Consider the following 19,673-nt stretch of genomic DNA (forward strand, 5'->3'; position numbering starts at 1 on the left):
TACATAAAAGCCAATGAAAGAAGAGCTACCACTCCTTCTTTATCATGCCTATTCATGGAACCGTCTCGAGATCTTGATAAAATGGTTCTGGTGCCTTTTCGAGTAGTCTCGTAATCAAAGATTAATGTACTACAATTTGTAAGTAGCTCGTGAATAATTGAAATCATTTGTATGAGATGCTTATTCAGGTTTTAATTGCGAAAGTGTCTATGTGACTTTTGGGTCGTCTGTGCATTCATTATTTCATTCTTTATCTAAGTTCAGGCCCTAATATTAATAAAAATATTTTAACAAGTCAGACGCTCAGCCCTTTCATAAAAAAAACTGCATCCACGTCCAAGTAGACGGTTACAATTGCAGTACTAAAGCAACTGCAGTAATCTAAAGCTTCCTTGCTCGTATTCTTTGTCATGCCAGTACTGTTGGCAGAAATACCTACAGACAGATTAGCGAACAAAGCGTAGGCTATTGGCGACCAAGGCAACTAGGCTGCCTTATGCCTTTGTTGAGCTATCAAGACGCAGCTCGCGTCACTGCAACCGATAATGTCTAGGAAATCATGAGATCGTACAAGATGGTAGGATTAAAAGACGTTACAAAGTTGTAGATGAAGTAAAAGCAGAGATAAGTGGTAAACATTGCAAATAACAACAAATACGCGGTAATTTTTCAAGACAGTCTAACTTGAATTACTCCTGCATATTTCGTTGGTTTCATAATTTGATTTGGTTCTAAAACAAAACCCATTTGCTTCTACCAGTCGCCACAGGATTTCAGCCAAAAATATTGCTGCTTCAATCTACTAAAATCTCCCAACATCTGTCGCATCCCCTTCGTTTCTATGCTCACAGGTGCGAACTAAACAATCAGCATCTCGTTGATGAGTGTTCGTAATACGTGTAACATCCTCGGCTCGGAGTCAGTCAACATGACAAATGGATGACAGCTCAGCGTTCAAGAGCACGACGATTATCGAATTACGTTCCCCGCGTGTCGCGTTGCTCTTTCGTCTGTCATGGCCACTGCTCTTTCCGCCTCGAGGGAGTTGCCAGATGTTGATTCAGGTACCTACTTTTAAATGAGTACATACATATGTTTTTGTTGCTAACTCAATACCTATAGCTCTGCTCGATCCCAGGACTACTTACCCTTGGAGCAAAACTGACCTCTACCCTAATCTTTTAAGAGTCTTTTAAGAGAGAGAGAAGTTGTATACCTGGACTCTACTATTTATCTGGATAATATTTACCTGGATTTAATACTAAACTAGCGAATCGCTAGTGAAACTAGCGCTAGTGAAACTAGCGTTGTCACTGACAATAATACTAGTAAAGTATACCCAAACAATAGTAATTTCTTCAGCTAAATTATGAGGGAGATTTTTATTTAAATGATTACGACTTTCGACATTTACCTACATACACAGCCTCAAATTTAAATGGACAGTCCATCCTCATTCCTCCGAAAAATTTGAATTCACTCCAAATGTTCTGCTGAGTGGTATTTATCAAAATACTCTCTCTATTAAAAAGTACAATAAACCTAGTAGCTTCCACGTTGGCAACACTCCGTCCGGGCCATACATTGCATCCTGCCGGCCGTGACAAAACGATCAAGATGGTATGGAAGTGCCAGGAATTAGAAAAATCAGCTTAGGTCACTACGCAATTTTTACGCAACCATCTGAATTTTTCCTGTAGGTATTCGAATGACCATTCGATCATTTTGTTGATCCTTCAGATAAAGTTAATAAAAAAATATTGGGATTTGTTTTATAATAAACATACCCCAATAAATATTCCATAGCATCGACTATTACCGATGTTAGTATTTGATTAACAGTTAGCTATTATTAATATATTATTAAATATTTAATAAAATTAATTTTAGTAAGATATTCCTTGCCATTCCTTGCCAGACAAGGGGTAGTAAATACGATGCCATCTAGTAACGAGTAGCGAAACTACAACTAAAAAAACTAATTATGTATCTAGATATTATACAGTGATTTATGTTCTATGTAGGTAGAGCTGCCATCTCGAATTTCGCCAAACCCGGGCATAGATTCAAAAAACCCGGACATTTGGCGTAAATCGCATTTTTTCCCCGGACGAGACCGAAAATAATAAGTAAAAAAACAAGACCTCATTTTCATATTATTTTTTTAATTTCACACAATGGTCCGGGTTTTCCCCGAACACTTCTTCAAAATCCGCCCGGACGGCGGCCCCCGGACGGGCTCCAAACGAGGACAAATCCGGGGAAACCCGGACGGATAGCAGCCCTATATGTAGGTATAGTGTAAATTGAAATAAATTGTATCCATGCATCATAGCTTTTATGATCGTCTAGTACCTATACCTAAAATTAATTTTACTACTACGTGTTAATGTCTTTTAACACACATAATACAGATATCTAGGTAAACTATTTGATATAATAAACGTTATTTAACTAAGTAATAAATATTGTATCGTTTATGCGCCTTTCTCTATATCCACCAGGCAATGAGTAATTGGTTAAACCTACAACGTACAGTCATAATTTACTGACTGTAAAGTCTTACATAACGATCTTGAGAAAATCTCTCGTGTTTTATCTTTTTATTCAAATATACGCAAAGGTATTTATGCGGAAGAACTGTTATATCAGTTACTGTTGAGACATAGAGTAATCACATCATAACAATGACATAATTTAGTGCTAATTAATATCAAGTTATTCGTCATTTAAAACATAAAATGGATTATAGTGAAAAAAATAAACTCATTAATGGAATTGACCAGAGCCATTTGGAACAAGTGGAAAATGGGACGGTAATGCCTTTGCAGAAAAAGGGTCGATTTTGCAGGTAAGTAAAACAGATACGCTATTTTATTTCTTTATATTAAAAAATAATATTTTTGTGGTTCCATTGCAGGAACAGTCATAAAAGAAAATCCGGCCGAAGAAAATTTGATCGCGTCGTGCTCAAAACCGGCCAGTTTAACTTCGAGAAGTGGAAGAAGTCCAAATACCGCGTGTTCCCCGATATAGTTCAGGCTTTCATCAATGCACAGTGGAGGTGGACCCTGTTTTACTGCATCCTCACGTACCTCATCATTTGGCTAACATTCACAGGTGTTTGGTGGGTCATCCTCGACTTGCATGGAGACCTTGAACCTGAACATATGCCACATGTCAGCAACTCCTCCGAATGGTCACCTTGTGTCAGGGAAATCTACGGTTTCACATCTTTATTTCTGTTCAGCATTGAAATCCATACAACAATCGGCTACGGAACCAGAGCCATCACACTCGAGTGCCCGTCAGCAATGTTTACAATGTGCATCGAAAGCATAATTGGAACTATCACACAATCTTTCATAGTCGGAGTTGTATTTGCAAAATTAACGCGGCCAAAGAATCGAGCACAGACGCTTTTATTCTCAAAGAACGCCATCATCAATCAGAGAGATCGTAATTTGCGTTTGATATTCCGAGTTGGAAACACTAGGAAGTCAAGAATCATAGCTGGCAGTGTTCAAGCGTATTTGATCAGGCGTAGTGCCACCGACGTGTTGGATGACCAAATTAAATTAGATTTATCCATGGATTCAAGTGAGAACATTTCTTTTATGTTTCCAGTATCTGCAGTCCACACAATAGACAAAAATAGCCCATTTTATTTAATGTCTGCTTCTGATTTATTGAAGGCAGATATGGAAATTCTTGTAGTCTTCGAAGGTACAATTGAATCAACTGGGCAACCAGTCCAGGTGAAGTCAAGTTACACAACCCAAGAAATTCTTTGGGGTCATCGTTTTATCGATATGGTTGAATATCGAAAAGATAAACAAGGTTTCGTGATAGATTATGCCAAATTCGACGAAACTTATTCAATCAATACACCGCTTTGTTCAGCGGAACGCCTTCACGATTTTTATAGACATAATTTGAGAAAATTAAATTACATTATTCCTTGACATGCGTTTTCTTTTCAAATTTTCAGGCTTCTCTAGATGTGGATTCAAAAATACAATTATTTGTCTGAGTTCCATTAGATCATTGTGCATTGTCCTCATTGCTGTCAGTTTGTTTTGCATTGTTGTCAGCATAACTTTCATGAATGATAACTGAGCCCGACAGATCTGTAAGTCAGTGTCCAATTTCGAAAGCATCTTAGTATTTAATTCATGTTGTTCTTGCAAGTATTTTGTTATAAAGTCAGTCATTGTCTCATGTATTTTTGTTCACTTATCACAGTCACCACAAACACTATCTACGCGACTATATAAATCCATATTAAACCCCAGTACAAATATGACGTTAAGTCTGTTTACGAAATATAAAATTTTCTCTCAATAGTCTTGTAGAATACGCACACCTTCTCACTTCTATGCAGTAGGTAAGAGTCTGTCACCTAAGGTGTGTCAGCTCTGTGATAAGACTTAACAATTGAAAGATACGTTTTAGGTACACTTCAAGGTGATTCATATGTTCTGTGATTCCCATCTTATCGGTAAAGTAGATAGCAAATAAAAAATACCTTTAATTAAGTATATGAAGAAACTGTTGACAAAAACCTCGCAATCAAATTTAAGTACAAATTAATGTTTTTTATACGATCAGAGTAAATAAAGATTAATTAATACCAGATGCAGCACACTCTCCAACGTCCTATTTCATACTGTTTCATACTAAGAAAGAGTTAAGAGTATTGTTACCTGTTCACGCCGCCATGCCTATGCAAAATAAACTTTACAGTATATTCTTTCAAAACTCTCTTTTCAAATGCAACTTTAAACATGCCATTTATAGATTGTAGCTGAGCAGCTTTTTCTCATAATTTTTTGCATTTTAATTAACATGCAAAGTTTTTGTAACGTAACATTGATACAACACAGTTAACTTTTTAACCTAATATTCAGTTTCGACTAACGTATTTATATAGGTACTCTAGAGCGGCCTCTTATAGTCAACATTCTAAATTCTGTCAATAAATTAAAGAAACCACAAAAGAAACTAAATTCTGGATACATGCCTTTACATGAATTTACACTAGCGGATTTTGGGCTCAGTTTTTCCGAGCGATAGTGCTCGGTTCATACGGGCAGTGTATCAATTAAAGACCTTACCATACCTTTAGATGTGCAAATAACACGAACTTCAGTTATCAAACTATTATGGAAATATTTACGCCTAGGCATTGTAGTACATTTTTATCATCTTTATAACATCAAAAAAAACCCTATACTAGTCACAACAAAAATAACTTACTTAATTAAAAAAAAATCATTCTTCTGTATTTATTTTCGTGGAACGTGCAGTGCATAAACAGAGGAATACTGGCAACACTATTGTAGTGCCAACATTCAGAACAAAAATAAAAAATGACAAAAGTGTGCTGTCATTTTTCTGTCCATCGAATCAATCACTGTTGATTTTCTAAAACAAAAGTTTATTATTGCGTTTCCATAGGAAAAGATGTTTCGAGCTAATAATTTTGATAAGTTGCTTGGTAAGTTTAGAAAACACAATTTCCTTTGTGCCGCATCATCACCTGCGATCACAACAGAAATTAAGTTCGTTGTCACAATTTTACTGGGCAGTTTTCTCTGATTAGCATTTAGCTTTCTTTATTTTTCTTCCAAAATTGTCTTTCTGTAACGGTATACTTTCCGGATATGACTAATAAGCTTTACAGTAGCCAACAAAGCACGATTCATTATCAATACCTACCTCTGGTGATTACCATTCTAAAATGGTGAAATAATTTGTTCTAGATAAAGCTACAAGTAATCTACGCCTAGACCCCGATTGGCCGACAATCCTACAAATATGTGATTTGATTAGACAGAACGATTGTTCGTAAGTATTTTTAGACCAACATCATAATGTTACAGAAAAGGTCAAAACAATGTTTATCTAAATAAGTATTAAAGCATCATTGACCCTTAAGTTGTGAGCTGGAAGATGCATTTCAGTTTGAATTATTAAAATCCCTCTAGAGTTGAAGTGGTAGATGGTTAGTCATATCATAATTAAATGACTAATAGTAATCAGTCAATGACACTATTTTGTACACAACTTGAAGATAAATATGTCATTAGATATTGAATTTCATATTTATATCAATACCTTGCATGTAATATAATTGGATTGTTTATAAAAGGCTGGACACTATTATATGGAATCCCAATATTTATCATTTATTAAAATAAATCAATAATTACAAGTTAATTCAAATAATGTTTGTAGATAATAGATTAGTGTGAAATAAATGGACCATGTTTGTAACCTGTTACAACAATATATTATAGGAATATATGTGACCTTGAACATGGTCATGTGCATTATGCAATGCTAACCTGTTTTCTCTGCTTCTATAATAGATATTTCTGTAGTGTCAGAGGTGAACTATCACTGTATTGTAAATTTTTACTTACTGTTAACAATATAAGTCCCAAGTTAAACTGTTTTACTCATATTCAGAACCTATAGCTTGCAGAGTAGTCTTCACAGTAAAAAATAAAGCTGTTAAATTGCTGTGGATTTATCCATAAAGTAGTTGTAAGAGAAAAAATGCTTGTTGCAGACCAAAATATGCAGTGACAGCAGTCAAAAAGAAATTGTACTCATCAAACCCACACCAGGCTATGTTTGCACTGCTCACCCTTGAGAGTATTGTCAAAAACTGTGGTAAGTTTATATATTCCAAGGTTTATTATATGTACACAAATAGTAGCCCCTATTTTTTCACCTTAAAACCTGTAACCTGGAGTGTTGAGCAAAATGGCTCAATCCTCTTTTTATTATCATATTTTGGCACACTATGTACTTTCAAGTGTTGTTTTCAACCAGCTGTTACAGGCTAAGTAAAGATTTAAAATGTTTTATCTAATAGTATTCTTATTGGAAATCTGTTTAATCTGAATTCAGGCTGAGTACATGGTTCTTGTATGAAACACATTATAATTCCCCACCTGAATGTATATTATATAGGATACTACTTCACAAATTGTAAACAACAAGAGCACAATTGATAGCAGCATCGTAATTGTTATGTAAATAAGTACATATATCCACTGATTGTACTTTACTTGAAATTAAGATGAGACTTTATGGAAACTGTAATGGTTTCAACAGTAAAATATAATTATTTATGATGCTAAGTATTGCTCGGAAAATGTAGTAAGTTACATGACTTTGTTACCTTTTGTTTCTCATGAAATAAAAGATATCTGTGATGAGATGGCAACTATGATTACCAGTGAATAAGATTCCTACCAGAGTCTGGTAAAGCAATATAAAAATATCGGGTGTGTCGTACATTAAATGAAATGCGTTAATGTATTGGTTAATATATGTCGATTAACACAAAGAAAAAACAAAAATACGTAAGAATAAAAAAATGAAATTTTCAAACAAAGTAAATAGAATAAAAATGTGCGAAATTTAGAACACCATATAAAAGTCAGTCATTACAAACAACTGAAATTCTCCCTCGAAAACTGACAGCTGTCAGCTGATCAAAACATTCGATACTCCTAACTTTATCTTTGCTTTACACATGATGTTGTAATTTATAAAAGCGAAAAATGACTCCTGTGGTTAAACCGCTGAATGGATTAGGTTATTTTTTTTACAATTCGCCATAGAATATCATAAAGTATATGCGATAGGATTTAATGTGATTGTGAACGACACACCCTGTATATGCTTATTACCAAAGTGGCAAAGTTAAACATTAATATCTTTGCCTGAATTGTCCAACTGGAATAATTAGAACTTTTTAAAAGATGATGCCAAACATATAGGTGCAGATAAGCACACCAATGATTTATTAATTCTAATATATATATTTGTTATTATTCTAAAATACATAACACTATGATTTTCAACTGGTTTCAAATTGTTCACATATCAACAGGTTCTGGCGTCCATGATGAAGTTACATCCAAAGCGTTCTGTGAAATGCTCCGAGATCTTGTGAAGACTACACAACATGAAAACCTTCGCAACAAAATCCTTGAACTGATTCAAGCTTGGGCCTTTGCGTTCCGAAACTCACCCAAATACAGAGCCGTTCAGGTATTTTGATTATTATTGGGAATGAATAACTTTTGGTTGTTTGACTTCCACTCACATCAATAATAAGCCTTAACTTCAATTTGCAATGGCAGAAATAAAGGTGTTCATTTGTACATATGAAAAACTTCAACAAACAAAATAGATGAAGCGTAAATAAATAAATATGAAGGCAATTCAATAAAAATGAAGGTAAAAAAAAATATTGGGTGGGGGGTGGAATCCTCATGGACTTCCTCCCCCTGGACAGAGGCGTGGGGGTGTGCCGGACTCTTACTGGCTAAAACCCCTTGTGTCCTCCTTGCACGTGGGCGAGGGGCCGCGGGAATCCAAATTCTTCCGCAGCACATACAAAGGCCTATCTCAAGAATGTCGGTAACTATTGAAAGACTGTAAAATGCATAGGTATTGATGCCATGTATTGATTTAATGTTATAATTTATAAAGAAATAGTATTTGTTGACGTGTATAGAATCGATGTAACTGATGGCATCTAAAGCCATAAAATTAAAGATTTGACGAAATAAATCACTTGAATTACGATTAAATAAATATCTCGTCACAACTACATATTTGATAAACATAGGTTTCTACTTCAGTAAAAAAAATGTCTCCTGTACAATATAAAATGTAAAATTGCCACAGTTCACTGAACGTTTTTGCCCCAGCCAAGGTTAAACAACGTTCTTTGCAATATTGATCTATCCAACCGCACCTGTAACTTAATTACGTCGGGCTTTCATGTAATTGCCTCATTGTACTGAACAGTACACAGTCAGTAGCGAAAAATAACTTTAATAGTGATTATTTTACTGTACCTCACGACTCTACCAAGATTTGAATGAGAGGAACTAACGCTCATGTATGTAAGAGCTCATTTAATTGAATGTAATCAGTCGGGCTGCTCGCGGTGGCAAATTCGAATGATTGTTCTGTTTACTTACGCTACGCGTTCGGTTTGTTTGTGATAGCAATGTCCTGTGGAGTGATTTTATATCTATGTGTAACGCTATAAATATACTTACATCCTACTACACGATACGTAGGTACAATATGTTTTAATAAACCTCAACTACATAAATATAAGTAGGAACGATAGTGAGCTGTACCCATTGTTACTGTATTTTATATAAAACAATGCGTAAGTTTATCTGTTATAAAAGTTATTTTCGATGCAATGTACCTACCTACATATCGGACATTCAAAACAGCCGCTTTCCAACCAGTTTCCATGCGGGCACAGATGCTGCATACATTCACATGAACAAGTACCTCTCTACACAAACATTATAATACCTGTGTAGTAGGTATAGCTGTACCTTTGAATGACGCGTCACGTTATCAGTCAGACACAGTATGATTCATAATCTCGTGAAACAACATAAACAGTTTGTGCTGACTTTCTATTGTGGTGTCGAAGTTTTTTCTAAAGCCTCACTATTTGAATAAAGTATTGTGAAGTACAGGATAAAACTAAAAGTAATGATAGTTTGTGTCAATTTACACTCATTTAGGACAAGTGAATTTGCTTAGTCATAGTGGTTTATGTGTAGTGTTGTTTATGTGTTCTTTTGTGAATAGGATACTGTGAACATTCTGAAGGCTGAGTGTTACAAGTTCCCTCCACTCAAGGAGTCCGACGCGATGTTCTCTGCTGACACAGCACCGGAGTGGGCAGACGGAGAAGTTTGCCATAGGTATGTGTTCTATTTTATTGTACCCCTAAAAGTAGCACTAGGACAGTAGCATATTTATTCAGATACCAATACTAATTAGCGGTTCAAAATGTACATTGTTTTAAGCAAATATAAGCAAACCAGTAATTCTTTCTTTTTCCTTTTAACAAACAAAGTGATGGTGACCTTAATTTTCCTTAAGACCGAGGCTATCTTACCAGTACATAATGTAGGCCTTATGTTTTCCTTTGTTGTCTGTTAGATGTCGCGTGGCATTTTCATTGATGGTACGGCGGCATCACTGTCGTGCATGCGGCCAAGTCTTCTGCCAACAGTGTAGTGCCAAGCAATCTACATTGCCCAAGTTCGGAATTGAAAAAGAGGTAAGCATCTCTACAGAGAATCCTCTCAATTACACAAACATTACACACCCAGTCTTTAATGTTATTCAGGCGAGTTTAAGAAAGAAACTATATAAGTGAAATTTATCTATATTGGTTATTTCAATAATAAGTTGTTGACAGGTGCGTGTTTGTGACGCCTGCTATGATAAAGTGAGCCGGCCACCGCCATCTTCTTCCAAGCTGGAGATTGTGGACACTTCCAGTGACTATGGACCTGCTGCGCAACCACAGGTAAGGTTTAACTCATTTTGTTTAGTTTAACTGACAAGATTATACAAAGTCAAATAATTTATTTCATTCAGGCCTTTACAAGCGCTTATGAACATCAAAAATATAACTAAGTTTGATTCTAGTTGCTCATTCCAAAAGTAGCTTCCTATGGAGAAGAACAGGCAAGATACTCCATGGTATAAAACACTATTTTGATTTGGTGACAACAATAGAAATTGAATGAAATCAAACGAGCTTAACCTGTTATCACTACCAATATTTCTCTTATTGTTGTGCAATGTTTTATCATGAATTTGATAAAATGAAAAACAAAAATTGGAGCTTAAAAATACTTTATTTATAAACTACATAGGAATAACATCACTGTCCTTCGTAAGAATCACCGGGCATTTCACCACCAGGCACCAACATTGCAATATTGTTGCCATTCAATAGGATTTGATCTAGTTTCGTGATTTTCCTTCCTTCCGGCGTTGATTCGTACTCCGTGACGTCATCTAGCAGCATATTCACAAAATCATCGAATCCTTGTAAAGTCCCAACCATTTCTTTGTCATTTTTCATGATAATATGGATCCGAGAACCTATACACTTATCCACAAGTTCTAGAGGTAAAAGTGTGTTTGGATTCGGTAACGAAGTTTGTGTCATTTTTGTGTATCCGTATTTTCCAATTTAACTCAGTTAGTGAAAGTAATAAGCAAATATTTTTATGTTTTCAACAACCACGGCTTTTGCATGAATTCACCGAAAAAACATGATCACGCCAGGGCCAGAATAATTCGAGTTTGACAAATGCGGTTTCGTTCGGAAACAGATACAAAAACATAGGCACATTTTATTTAAAGTCTTTGAATTAAACATAATTTTAAATCTAATATTTTATCATAATTAATATTTATTTTATGTACTGGATTTACCTGAAGATGATATTTCTGTACGTACACATAAAAATATTGGTGCTGTAGCATGAAAATAGATTTCTGAACGAATGAAAGAAAATGTTGCCATACTAAAAATATATATTCATTAAAGGGTACTTCGTTTTTGATAATTAATGAGGGATTTTCTTTTTCATTATTTGAACATGAATGCAAGGAACTTAACAGCGTCTAATTTTCAGGTTTAACGAAACGTTTTTGTCATCAAAAAAAAAAATAATAATAAGATTATTCTTATTATTTAAAATTTATAGGAGAAAAGAAGTCAGACAGATTTCAAAATCCGAATGTCCTGAGAGATTTTAAAATCAATTGTCCAGAAATTTGAGTTTCTTGGGTCTCGAGTCTCGAGTCTAAGCCCGGCCGCAGACATCCGGTTTCCTGGATCAGGAATCCTGATTCGGAAACCGGAATGCTCTTTTTTCATACAAAATGTTCACAAGAGCGCACACGTTCTTACTTTTTCCGGACGGAAAAAATCCTGACATTCGGTTTAAAATTTTCTCCGTGCGTTCGGGTACTCAGAACGGAATAAAACCTGATGACGTCATTCCGAACGCAGCGCTCGCGAACAATTTGGTTCGACCGCCGCACACATACGGAAATTTTCATTCTGAATCAAGGTAGCCCTGTTCCGAATGGACGTGTATCAGAGCATTCAGAGCCCGCCTGTGACTGGCTTTTTATATATGTTTTTATTTTTGTATTAAATATTATAAAAAAAAATCCTGTTTATTGAACAATTAACAAACGTACACATATTTACATAAATAAACACCCAAAAATAATGAGTTTTTTTTATTTCTCTCATATCTATGCCTTTATAATAATAATAATCAATTTTTATTCAGATAATACAATCCATTATTGTTAGTAAAGACATTTATGAAGTTCATCAAAGGATTTAATGAACTTTCTATAATACTTAATAAATAATTCTTCTGGGTATGCTCGTAATTTAGCTGTTTTAACATAGAATTGACTTTCGGATAATCTTTGAGCATTCGACGGGTGTACCCAGTAACGTTGTTTCCTCTTTTTCTTGTTTAGCGCCAGTAAAAGTGCAACAGCAATCAATTCGTCCATGATGTCGTGCCTTCAATATGGTTCCTCTTTACGTACTGGCCATGTAAATTCAGAATGAAGAAAACCGAATGTGTGCGCTAGTGACACGGAATCCCGAATCTTAATTCCTGATCAGGAAACCGTATCCGGAAACCGGATGTGTGCTGCCGGGCTGAGGGCTCGGTGCAATGTATTTTTTTTAACTTTGCAAAAGTATACTCGCGTAGTATGTGCAACGCCCTCTATGTAGGTTTTTTACTACAATAGTTTTTTTTTTCTTTTTTAATTGTAAAAGTGAGCTTGAACTAAAGGGTAACGCCCTCTTTAACTTTTTGGCAACTACTTTATTTGAGGAGTCCTCTCCTAAAGGAGGTTTTGCTATCTACACAAATTAAATGTTTTTCACTTGAATTATATTGTGCAGAGTATAAAAAACATCAGTCTTGTGGGGAAATTGAGAATTATTTGTGGCAACACCAAACACGTCAAGTTTCGAAGTTTGTTCTCCTTGATTTGAAAATAACGAATCTTAAACGAACTCAATAATACATACATTGTTTTGTTTTACAATACTCTGTTAAATATTAGTGCACAGCAATGGCCAAAAATGTGACGAACTTTCGTGGTGAAATTTATTTCACGCCAAATGGCAAGTTACATATAAAAGACGAACCTGTTACTCCAATTGAAGAGGATTTCGGTGATCACAATCGTTTGGATTACTACGACAATGATTTTGGTAATATAAGAAAATCCATGTCTATGAATGATATCGCTGCACTTCGAGAAGATCTCGTGAAAATGGAATTTCATGATAGTGAAGATGTATACCACAGACATCGTAAACCATCGGGTGCGCCACAGGAGTTATCCAGAACGAAATTTGTTTCAATGGCCGAAGCCATTTACCATTTTCAAAAGGATACTCCTGGTCGGTTCCATACGACGCGTCCTCAAATATTCCGTTCGCAAGGACAGAATGGACGATCAGGACTGACAGTTCCTCAGTCACCTATGCTACGATCTAAGGCTCGCCACAGACCGACACATATATTATCTCAGAAGGAAATCGAAGAGAAGGAGCTTGAAGAAATCAGGAAACATAAAATTAAAGCTAATCCAATTCCAAAGTCTGTCATAGAAGGCACTAACCTTCCTGAGGTGCCTAAGAAACCTGTCACAGTTCCAGAGCCTTTCAAACTGACAGAAATACAAAAGAAAGCTGCTCAAACATCTAATGAACATCATCAATTTAAAGCTAGGCCAGCTCCAAAACACATTCTTGAGAAGCCCCATATACCTGTGAAACCTCCAGTACATGTAACCAAACCCATCAGTCCTAAGTTCCGCTACAAAAGAGCAAACTCTGCTGATCAACTTCGAAGTGATAACTTACTTATAATGAAACCTCAAAAACCTGAAGAAAAACATCATCCTAGAATGGGCCCAGTTAAACCAGAGCCATTTTCATTTGAAAAGCGGGATGAGGAACTGAAACGCCGCAGGGAGGAAAGAATCAAGCGACAGATTGAGGAGGAACGCAAACAAGCTACTGCATTCAAAGCACAACCTGTGCCAGGGGCTGTCAAGAAACGTATGCAGAGCACTGTTGCCAAAGGAGGCTCTTCCACATCTTCAGAAAACAAGGAGAACATAAAGTTTGAAGCTAAACTACCAGTAGTACTTTACAAGGAACCATTTAAACCGGTGCTTCAGCCAGTGCATCAACTGAAGTCTGCTCCATTTGAGCTCACTACAGAGAAGCGTGCAGCTGAAAGAGAGAGGTTTGACAAGCTGTTGAAAGAAAAAGAAGAGGAACAGGAAAGATTGAGACTGTTACACGAGAAGGAACAGGAAGAAGCAGAGGAGTTAGCAAGAGCTAAGTTGAGAGCAAAACTGATACATCATGCAAAACCAGTCCCTAAAGCTGTAGTTGCACCATTTGTTCCAGAGAAGTCTGTTGCCCCCCTCACTGTGCCAGAAACTCCTAAGTTTGTGAGGCGCATGAGACAGAACTAACCTAACTTTACCTCCTACATACAACAAATTTCCAGTTTAATATTTCTATGGAATAGTTTTTAATATACCTTATGCTAGGTAATTTCTTACTTGACTGTTATAGTTCGGCCATTCAGAGAATGCGTTCCTGACACGTCGCGATTGAACTGACTGAATTATAACATTCATTGATTATTGATATAATAATGTTGTTTTAATGCTCCTCAATTGTTAAAACGGTAAACAACCAGCAAAAATATTTTTATCGTAACTGCAACGCCATTGCAAAGTTACGTCGTCAGTTCAATCGCGACGTGTCAGGAACGCATTCTCTGAATGGCCGAACTATATCATGTTTAGAACCTATATTTCTATTTCATTACTGTACTGACTTTTAATTGACATGATTATTATTAAGATATTTTTAATTTTCTCATTAGAAGTTATATGTTATTTAAATTTATATTGTCCTAGCTAGATAATGATTGGTAGATGTATGATTTTCTGTAAAATAAACAATGTCTAATTGTAATTGCTGTTTTCTTTTGTATTCATAACCTAAATTGATTACTTGAAAGATAAAATATGACTTGAGTTCAATAAAACATGAATCATGTGGGTCACATTCAATTTCAATCGTGATAAATGAAGTTTAGACTTTGTAAGATTTGGTTTGATGTGTGAATACTTACAAAATATTAGATACTAGTTGTACTCCATGGGTCTCCTTACAGTCGCCCAAATAAAAAGTATATGTGCACCTACCAAATCAAATTTTGATCGGTTTTGGCCTGAAAACGCATTAGACAATTACTTTCGCATTCATAATATTAGTAATGATTAGACTGATCTACATTTCAAAAGTATCACATAAGAATTGCTCCAGTGTCTAAGTTTGTAGACTTATCAAAATTTACCCATTCACCACATAAATCACTATTTTATATACAACTCCAGAAACGTACGGGCGGCAAGACTGCCGAAGAGTTACAAGAGGAAGAGGAATTGCAGTTGGCTCTCGCTCTCAGCCAGTCCGAGGCCGAACAGAAGGAAAAAGAACGCAAGTCGCGCTCTCACATCGCGCCTGACCCGGCGCCTCTGCATCCGACTTGTAAGTTCATGGGACTTTGTGTAATTAATAAAACTATAGTTCGGCCATTCAGAGAATGCGTTCCTGACACGTCGCGATTGAACTGACGACGTAACTTTGCAATGGCGTTGCAGTTACGATAAAAATATTTTTGCTGGTTGTTTACCGTTTTAACAATTGAGGAGCATTAAAACAACATTATTATATCAATAATCAATGAATGTAGTTACGTCGTCAGTTCAATCGCGACGTGTCAGGAACGCATTCTCTGAATGGCCGAACTATAGTCCACGTTGTGATGATTCATTAATTTACGAATATACATAAATATATTACCTACTAGCTTCCGCTCGCGGCTTCGCCCGCGTGGTGTGTTAATAAAAAGTATGTGTTAATCCAGGGTATCACCTATCCACATTACAAATTTCAACCAAATCGGTCCCGTTTTTGTGTGAAAGAATAACAAACATACATCTCACTAACTTTATGCTACCTATAGCTAATTAACAACGTAATGTTATCCTTGACAATTTGGTTCAATTTATATTCAAACTTGTGTTTTATTTGTAACTTTCTCATAAAACTTATTGCGGCGGTAGTGCCGGCAGTGTTTTTCAACTCAGATTTTTAGCTTGAAGTGTTAAAGCTATTTAAAATACTATCTGTTCCCCGCGACTTCACCCGCGTACGGGGGGAAGCCCTGCCCGTACCCGGATAATATATGGCCTATTTCATTCGGGAACAGTCTAGCTTCCCAACAATTAACCAATATTTCAATATCGAACGAATATGGCATATGTATGTTTACTTCGGCAGTGTCACCAACACCATCTTCAGTGTCTGCGTCTCCGGAGCACAGCACGCAGGCGAACTCCGAGCTGTCGCGGTACCTGGACCGCAACTACTGGGAGCAGCGCATCTCTCGAGACAACACCGTCGCGCCCACTGCGCCCGCACCCGCCTCTCATGCCTCTGATACTACCGAAGTATGTATACTAAATATTATGGGAGAGAAAAGGATTTTAATTTAGTTCTTAGATTAGAAATAAGATAGAATTTCTGCATTTACAATAGACATATCTTGGCATGCATCATGCTATAATGTAAAATAACTAGTGAAGCAACATAAAAACATGAGGTATACGAATATACATATAGTTTATAACTAGAGAAGTTAAAAATAAATATAAGAGTGTTTATAAATAACATATTAATTTTGCAGGAATTCCCCAAGCCTTCTACAACTAAGGCCCAAGATGATGATGCAGAGGACAAAGAAATTGATGAGTTTGTGGAAACACTGAAATCTCAAGTAGAAATATTTGTAAACAGAATGAAGAGCAACTCCTCGCGGTACGAATTTATTATTATTTATATTATACACCTTTGCAATTATGCTTCCATCCAAAATTTTGAATATTATAATTATTCATAATTCCACAGAGGACGGTCGATCGCCAATGATACCGCAGTTCAGACCCTTTTCATGAACATCACGGCTATGCACTCACGTCTGCTACGTTACATCCAACAACAAGATGACAAACGCGTCTACCTAGAGAGTTTACAGGTAAACATGCATACTTATTAAGTAAAGAGAAACATGCACATGTAAAATTCTCACTTTTATAATGTTGTATGATAAAAACCTTCATCTTTGACGTTTTACAGGACAAAGTGACTCAAATCCGTGACAGCCGAGCGGCTCTGGACACATTACGCGCGGAGCACACGGCGCGAGTCGCCGCCGCCGCGGAGGCAGCCGAGCGACAGAGGCAAATGCAAATGGCTGCCAAACTGCAGGCAATGAGGAAGAAGAAACATGAATACCTACAGTACCAAAGACAACTAGCTTTGCAAAGAGTTCAGGTAACATATCTTATTTTATAAACATATCATATTTAAAATGATCATGCTATTACAGTCGATATTAATTGTGAATGTAACTTCCGATTTCAGGAACAAGAAAGAGAAATGCAGATGAGACAAGAACAACAGAAGCATCAATACCTGATGAATGCTAATAACTTTTACATGCCAGGTGTTTCTTTACAACAACAGTTCCCAAGTGGTTATCCAAACCAACCAATCTATGGAAACCCACAGTTCCATCCACAAATGATGCCACAAGCAACAACCGACAGCAATGTACCGGGCCCTGTGCCCGGACAAGCGCAAATATCGACCGCTAACATGCCGATGAACATAAATCCAATGGCGACTATTCAGTCCATGCCACAGCTAACGAACACTTTCGCGGCATTGTCGACATCCGCCGGCCCTGTCAACCAAACTTCAGTCAGCGCTCAACAGTCAATGGCGCAGTCTAACTTACGACCCAACCTATCTCAGCAATTACCAATCCAACAACAAATGATGTTACAGCAAATGCATCAGATGCGCATGCCCGTACAATCTGGTATGCATCAAATCGGACCACAAGCCATTGCTAATGGCATGCCAGGACAAAACATTCCACAACAAAATGGGCAAAATGCACAGTTACCAAAGCAGAATTTGCCAAACCAGCCTCAGCAGCAACCTAACGCTATGATGCCTCCAATGTCTGTAGGCCAACAAAATATAAATCAGCAAAATATGGGTCAACCATTAATGAATACGGGCAATCCTATGCTTGGACTACAAATGCAGAACATGAGAATGCCTCTTATGCAAGGCAATCAACCAAATCCTAATCAGCAGATCCCAGTGTCTGGCTATCAAAATATGAATATTCCGAACCAAGTCAATACTCAACAACCAGGATCTCAAGCTCCAAATATTCAAGCACAGTCACAAATGCCTATGCCTGGGCAACAAATGCCAATGCAAGGGCAGCAAATGATGCAGGGTCAAACTATACCTGGCCAGCCTCAAATGCAGATGAATAACAATATGCCACAAGTAGGGCAAAATTTACCACCTGGACCTGGACAACAAGTTCCCCAAACCCAAGCTCAACAGATGCCACCACAACACCATCAGCAACAGATGCCTCTCAATCAAGCGATGACAATGCCTGGCCAGGGTATGCAACAGCCTGGCCAGCAAATGCAAATGATGCAAGGGCAACAAATTCAGTCTCAGGGCCCAATGATGAACCCAGGACAAAATCCACAAGGCCAAATACCTGGTCCACAGCAAGTAAATCAAGGACAAATTCCTACTAGTCTGCCAAACCAACAAATGATGCAAGGTCAAATACAAGCTGGAAACCCCGGTCAGATACCCATGGGTCATCAGATGCAAATGGGTCCAGTGCAGCAGATGCAGCAAGGCCCTCCAATGCAAGGCCAGATTCCTCAGCAAATGGGAATCCCGCAGCAGATGCAAGCACAACTACAGCAAGGACAGCCTGCACAAAACATTCCAGGCCAACAGAAAATGCAGCAGCCCAATGTGCCACAAGGACAGTTACCACAACAAGGTACCAACCAGCAAGCACAGTCACCAGGGAAACCTGAACATAATAATAACACGGGGGAACTGATTAGTTTCGATTGAGGAGAATGGTTCCAACACTGAGTGATCTCTGCAAATGACTGGAAATAATAATACTTGTTCTAATATTACGTAATATAAAACTATATGCAATAATTATTATGCACTTAGACATTGTGCTATGTTGTGAGTTTTAAAACCAAAATATTGTCATGTATAGATAAATTTGAGATTTATAGAGGATAAAATTAAATGCCTTTACTTATAAATGTTGTAAATGTGGGATGGTGTGTAAATTATAGTTTGTTTCTATTGAAAAGGACAGAGGACTTGCATTTCGGAAAACAATTAATATTGTAACTTTTATAAGTGAAGCAGATTTGATGCTTTTAATTGTCACAGATAGATTAGCAATTATTTATATTACCGTTAAGCTAGATGCAGATTTAAATCCGCGACAAATATGGCACCATCAAACAAAATATAAAAAATAATCTGTCCCATTAAATCATTTGCTGTAGTTGTTAGCATTCTTTTAGTTAGAAAGGCCTTGTAATCTATGTAAATGCAAATAATTATGTATAAAATATTCGTCGTTCGTAAACCGTAGTTTATTTAGATATATTAATATAAATGAGAAATTCTAATATTTTATTTTTAATTATCTTCATTGATGTGGTAATTGTTTTGTTATAATATTTTAAGTTATATGATGTATAAATACGACGTACCAATAAAACATGAAAATTATTTGGAT

At 36.6% G+C, this 19,673-nt stretch overlaps 4 protein-coding genes across 4 annotated transcripts; 3 read left to right on the forward strand and 1 right to left on the reverse strand.

The window, feature by feature from the left end:
• Nucleotides 1-2,653: 2,653 nt before the first annotated feature.
• Nucleotides 2,654-3,965, forward strand: LOC124633469 (ATP-sensitive inward rectifier potassium channel 12-like). The gene is made up of 2 exons (XM_047168698.1): nt 2,654-2,851; nt 2,921-3,965. Exons 1-2 carry the CDS (start codon nt 2,742-2,744, stop codon nt 3,963-3,965), a joined length of 1,155 nt encoding a protein of 384 aa, XP_047024654.1. The 5' UTR covers nt 2,654-2,741.
• Nucleotides 3,966-5,341: 1,376 nt separating this feature from the next.
• LOC124632957 (hepatocyte growth factor-regulated tyrosine kinase substrate-like) lies at nt 5,342-19,666 on the forward strand. The gene is made up of 13 exons (XM_047167996.1): nt 5,342-5,500; nt 5,766-5,850; nt 6,578-6,681; nt 7,913-8,073; nt 9,652-9,767; nt 10,009-10,129; nt 10,271-10,381; nt 15,343-15,496; nt 16,292-16,461; nt 16,698-16,828; nt 16,919-17,045; nt 17,147-17,344; nt 17,435-19,666. The coding sequence occupies exons 1-13, from the start codon at nt 5,467-5,469 to the stop codon at nt 18,977-18,979; spliced, it is 3,057 nt and encodes a 1,018-aa protein (XP_047023952.1). The 5' UTR covers nt 5,342-5,466; the 3' UTR covers nt 18,980-19,666.
• On the reverse strand, nt 10,697-11,178 carry LOC124632959 (U6 snRNA-associated Sm-like protein LSm5). The gene has a single exon (XM_047167998.1). The coding sequence runs from the start codon at nt 11,030-11,032 to the stop codon at nt 10,742-10,744; it is 291 nt and encodes a 96-aa protein (XP_047023954.1). The 5' UTR covers nt 11,033-11,178; the 3' UTR covers nt 10,697-10,741.
• Nucleotides 12,844-14,917, forward strand: LOC124632958 (targeting protein for Xklp2-like). The gene is made up of 2 exons (XM_047167997.1): nt 12,844-14,505; nt 14,735-14,917. Exon 1 carries the CDS (start codon nt 12,985-12,987, stop codon nt 14,404-14,406), a length of 1,422 nt encoding a protein of 473 aa, XP_047023953.1. The 5' UTR covers nt 12,844-12,984; the 3' UTR covers nt 14,407-14,505; nt 14,735-14,917.
• Nucleotides 19,667-19,673: the final 7 nt, after the last annotated feature.

Source organism: Helicoverpa zea, chromosome 9 (genome assembly GCF_022581195.2).
Source record: "Helicoverpa zea isolate HzStark_Cry1AcR chromosome 9, ilHelZeax1.1, whole genome shotgun sequence".
NCBI classification, from domain to species: Eukaryota; Metazoa; Arthropoda; class Insecta; order Lepidoptera; family Noctuidae; genus Helicoverpa; species Helicoverpa zea.

Coding starts and splice junctions, on each gene's coding strand:
- LOC124633469 (XM_047168698.1), top strand. CDS start 2,742: ATGGATTATAGTGAAAAAAATAAACTCATTAATGGAATTGACCAGAGC. Junction 2,852..2,920: donor AAAAAGGGTCGATTTTGCAG/GTAAGTAAAACA, acceptor GTTCCATTGCAG/GAACAGTCATAAAAGAAAAT.
- LOC124632957 (XM_047167996.1), top strand. CDS start 5,467: ATGTTTCGAGCTAATAATTTTGATAAGTTGCTTG. Junction 15,497..16,291: donor GGCGCCTCTGCATCCGACTT/GTAAGTTCATGG, acceptor TTACTTCGGCAG/TGTCACCAACACCATCTTCA. Junction 17,046..17,146: donor TCTACCTAGAGAGTTTACAG/GTAAACATGCAT, acceptor GACGTTTTACAG/GACAAAGTGACTCAAATCCG.
- LOC124632959 (XM_047167998.1), bottom strand. CDS start 11,032: ATGACACAAACTTCGTTACCGAATCCAAACACACTTTTACCTCTAGAA.
- LOC124632958 (XM_047167997.1), top strand. CDS start 12,985: ATGGCCAAAAATGTGACGAACTTTCGTGGTGAAATTTATTTCACGCCA.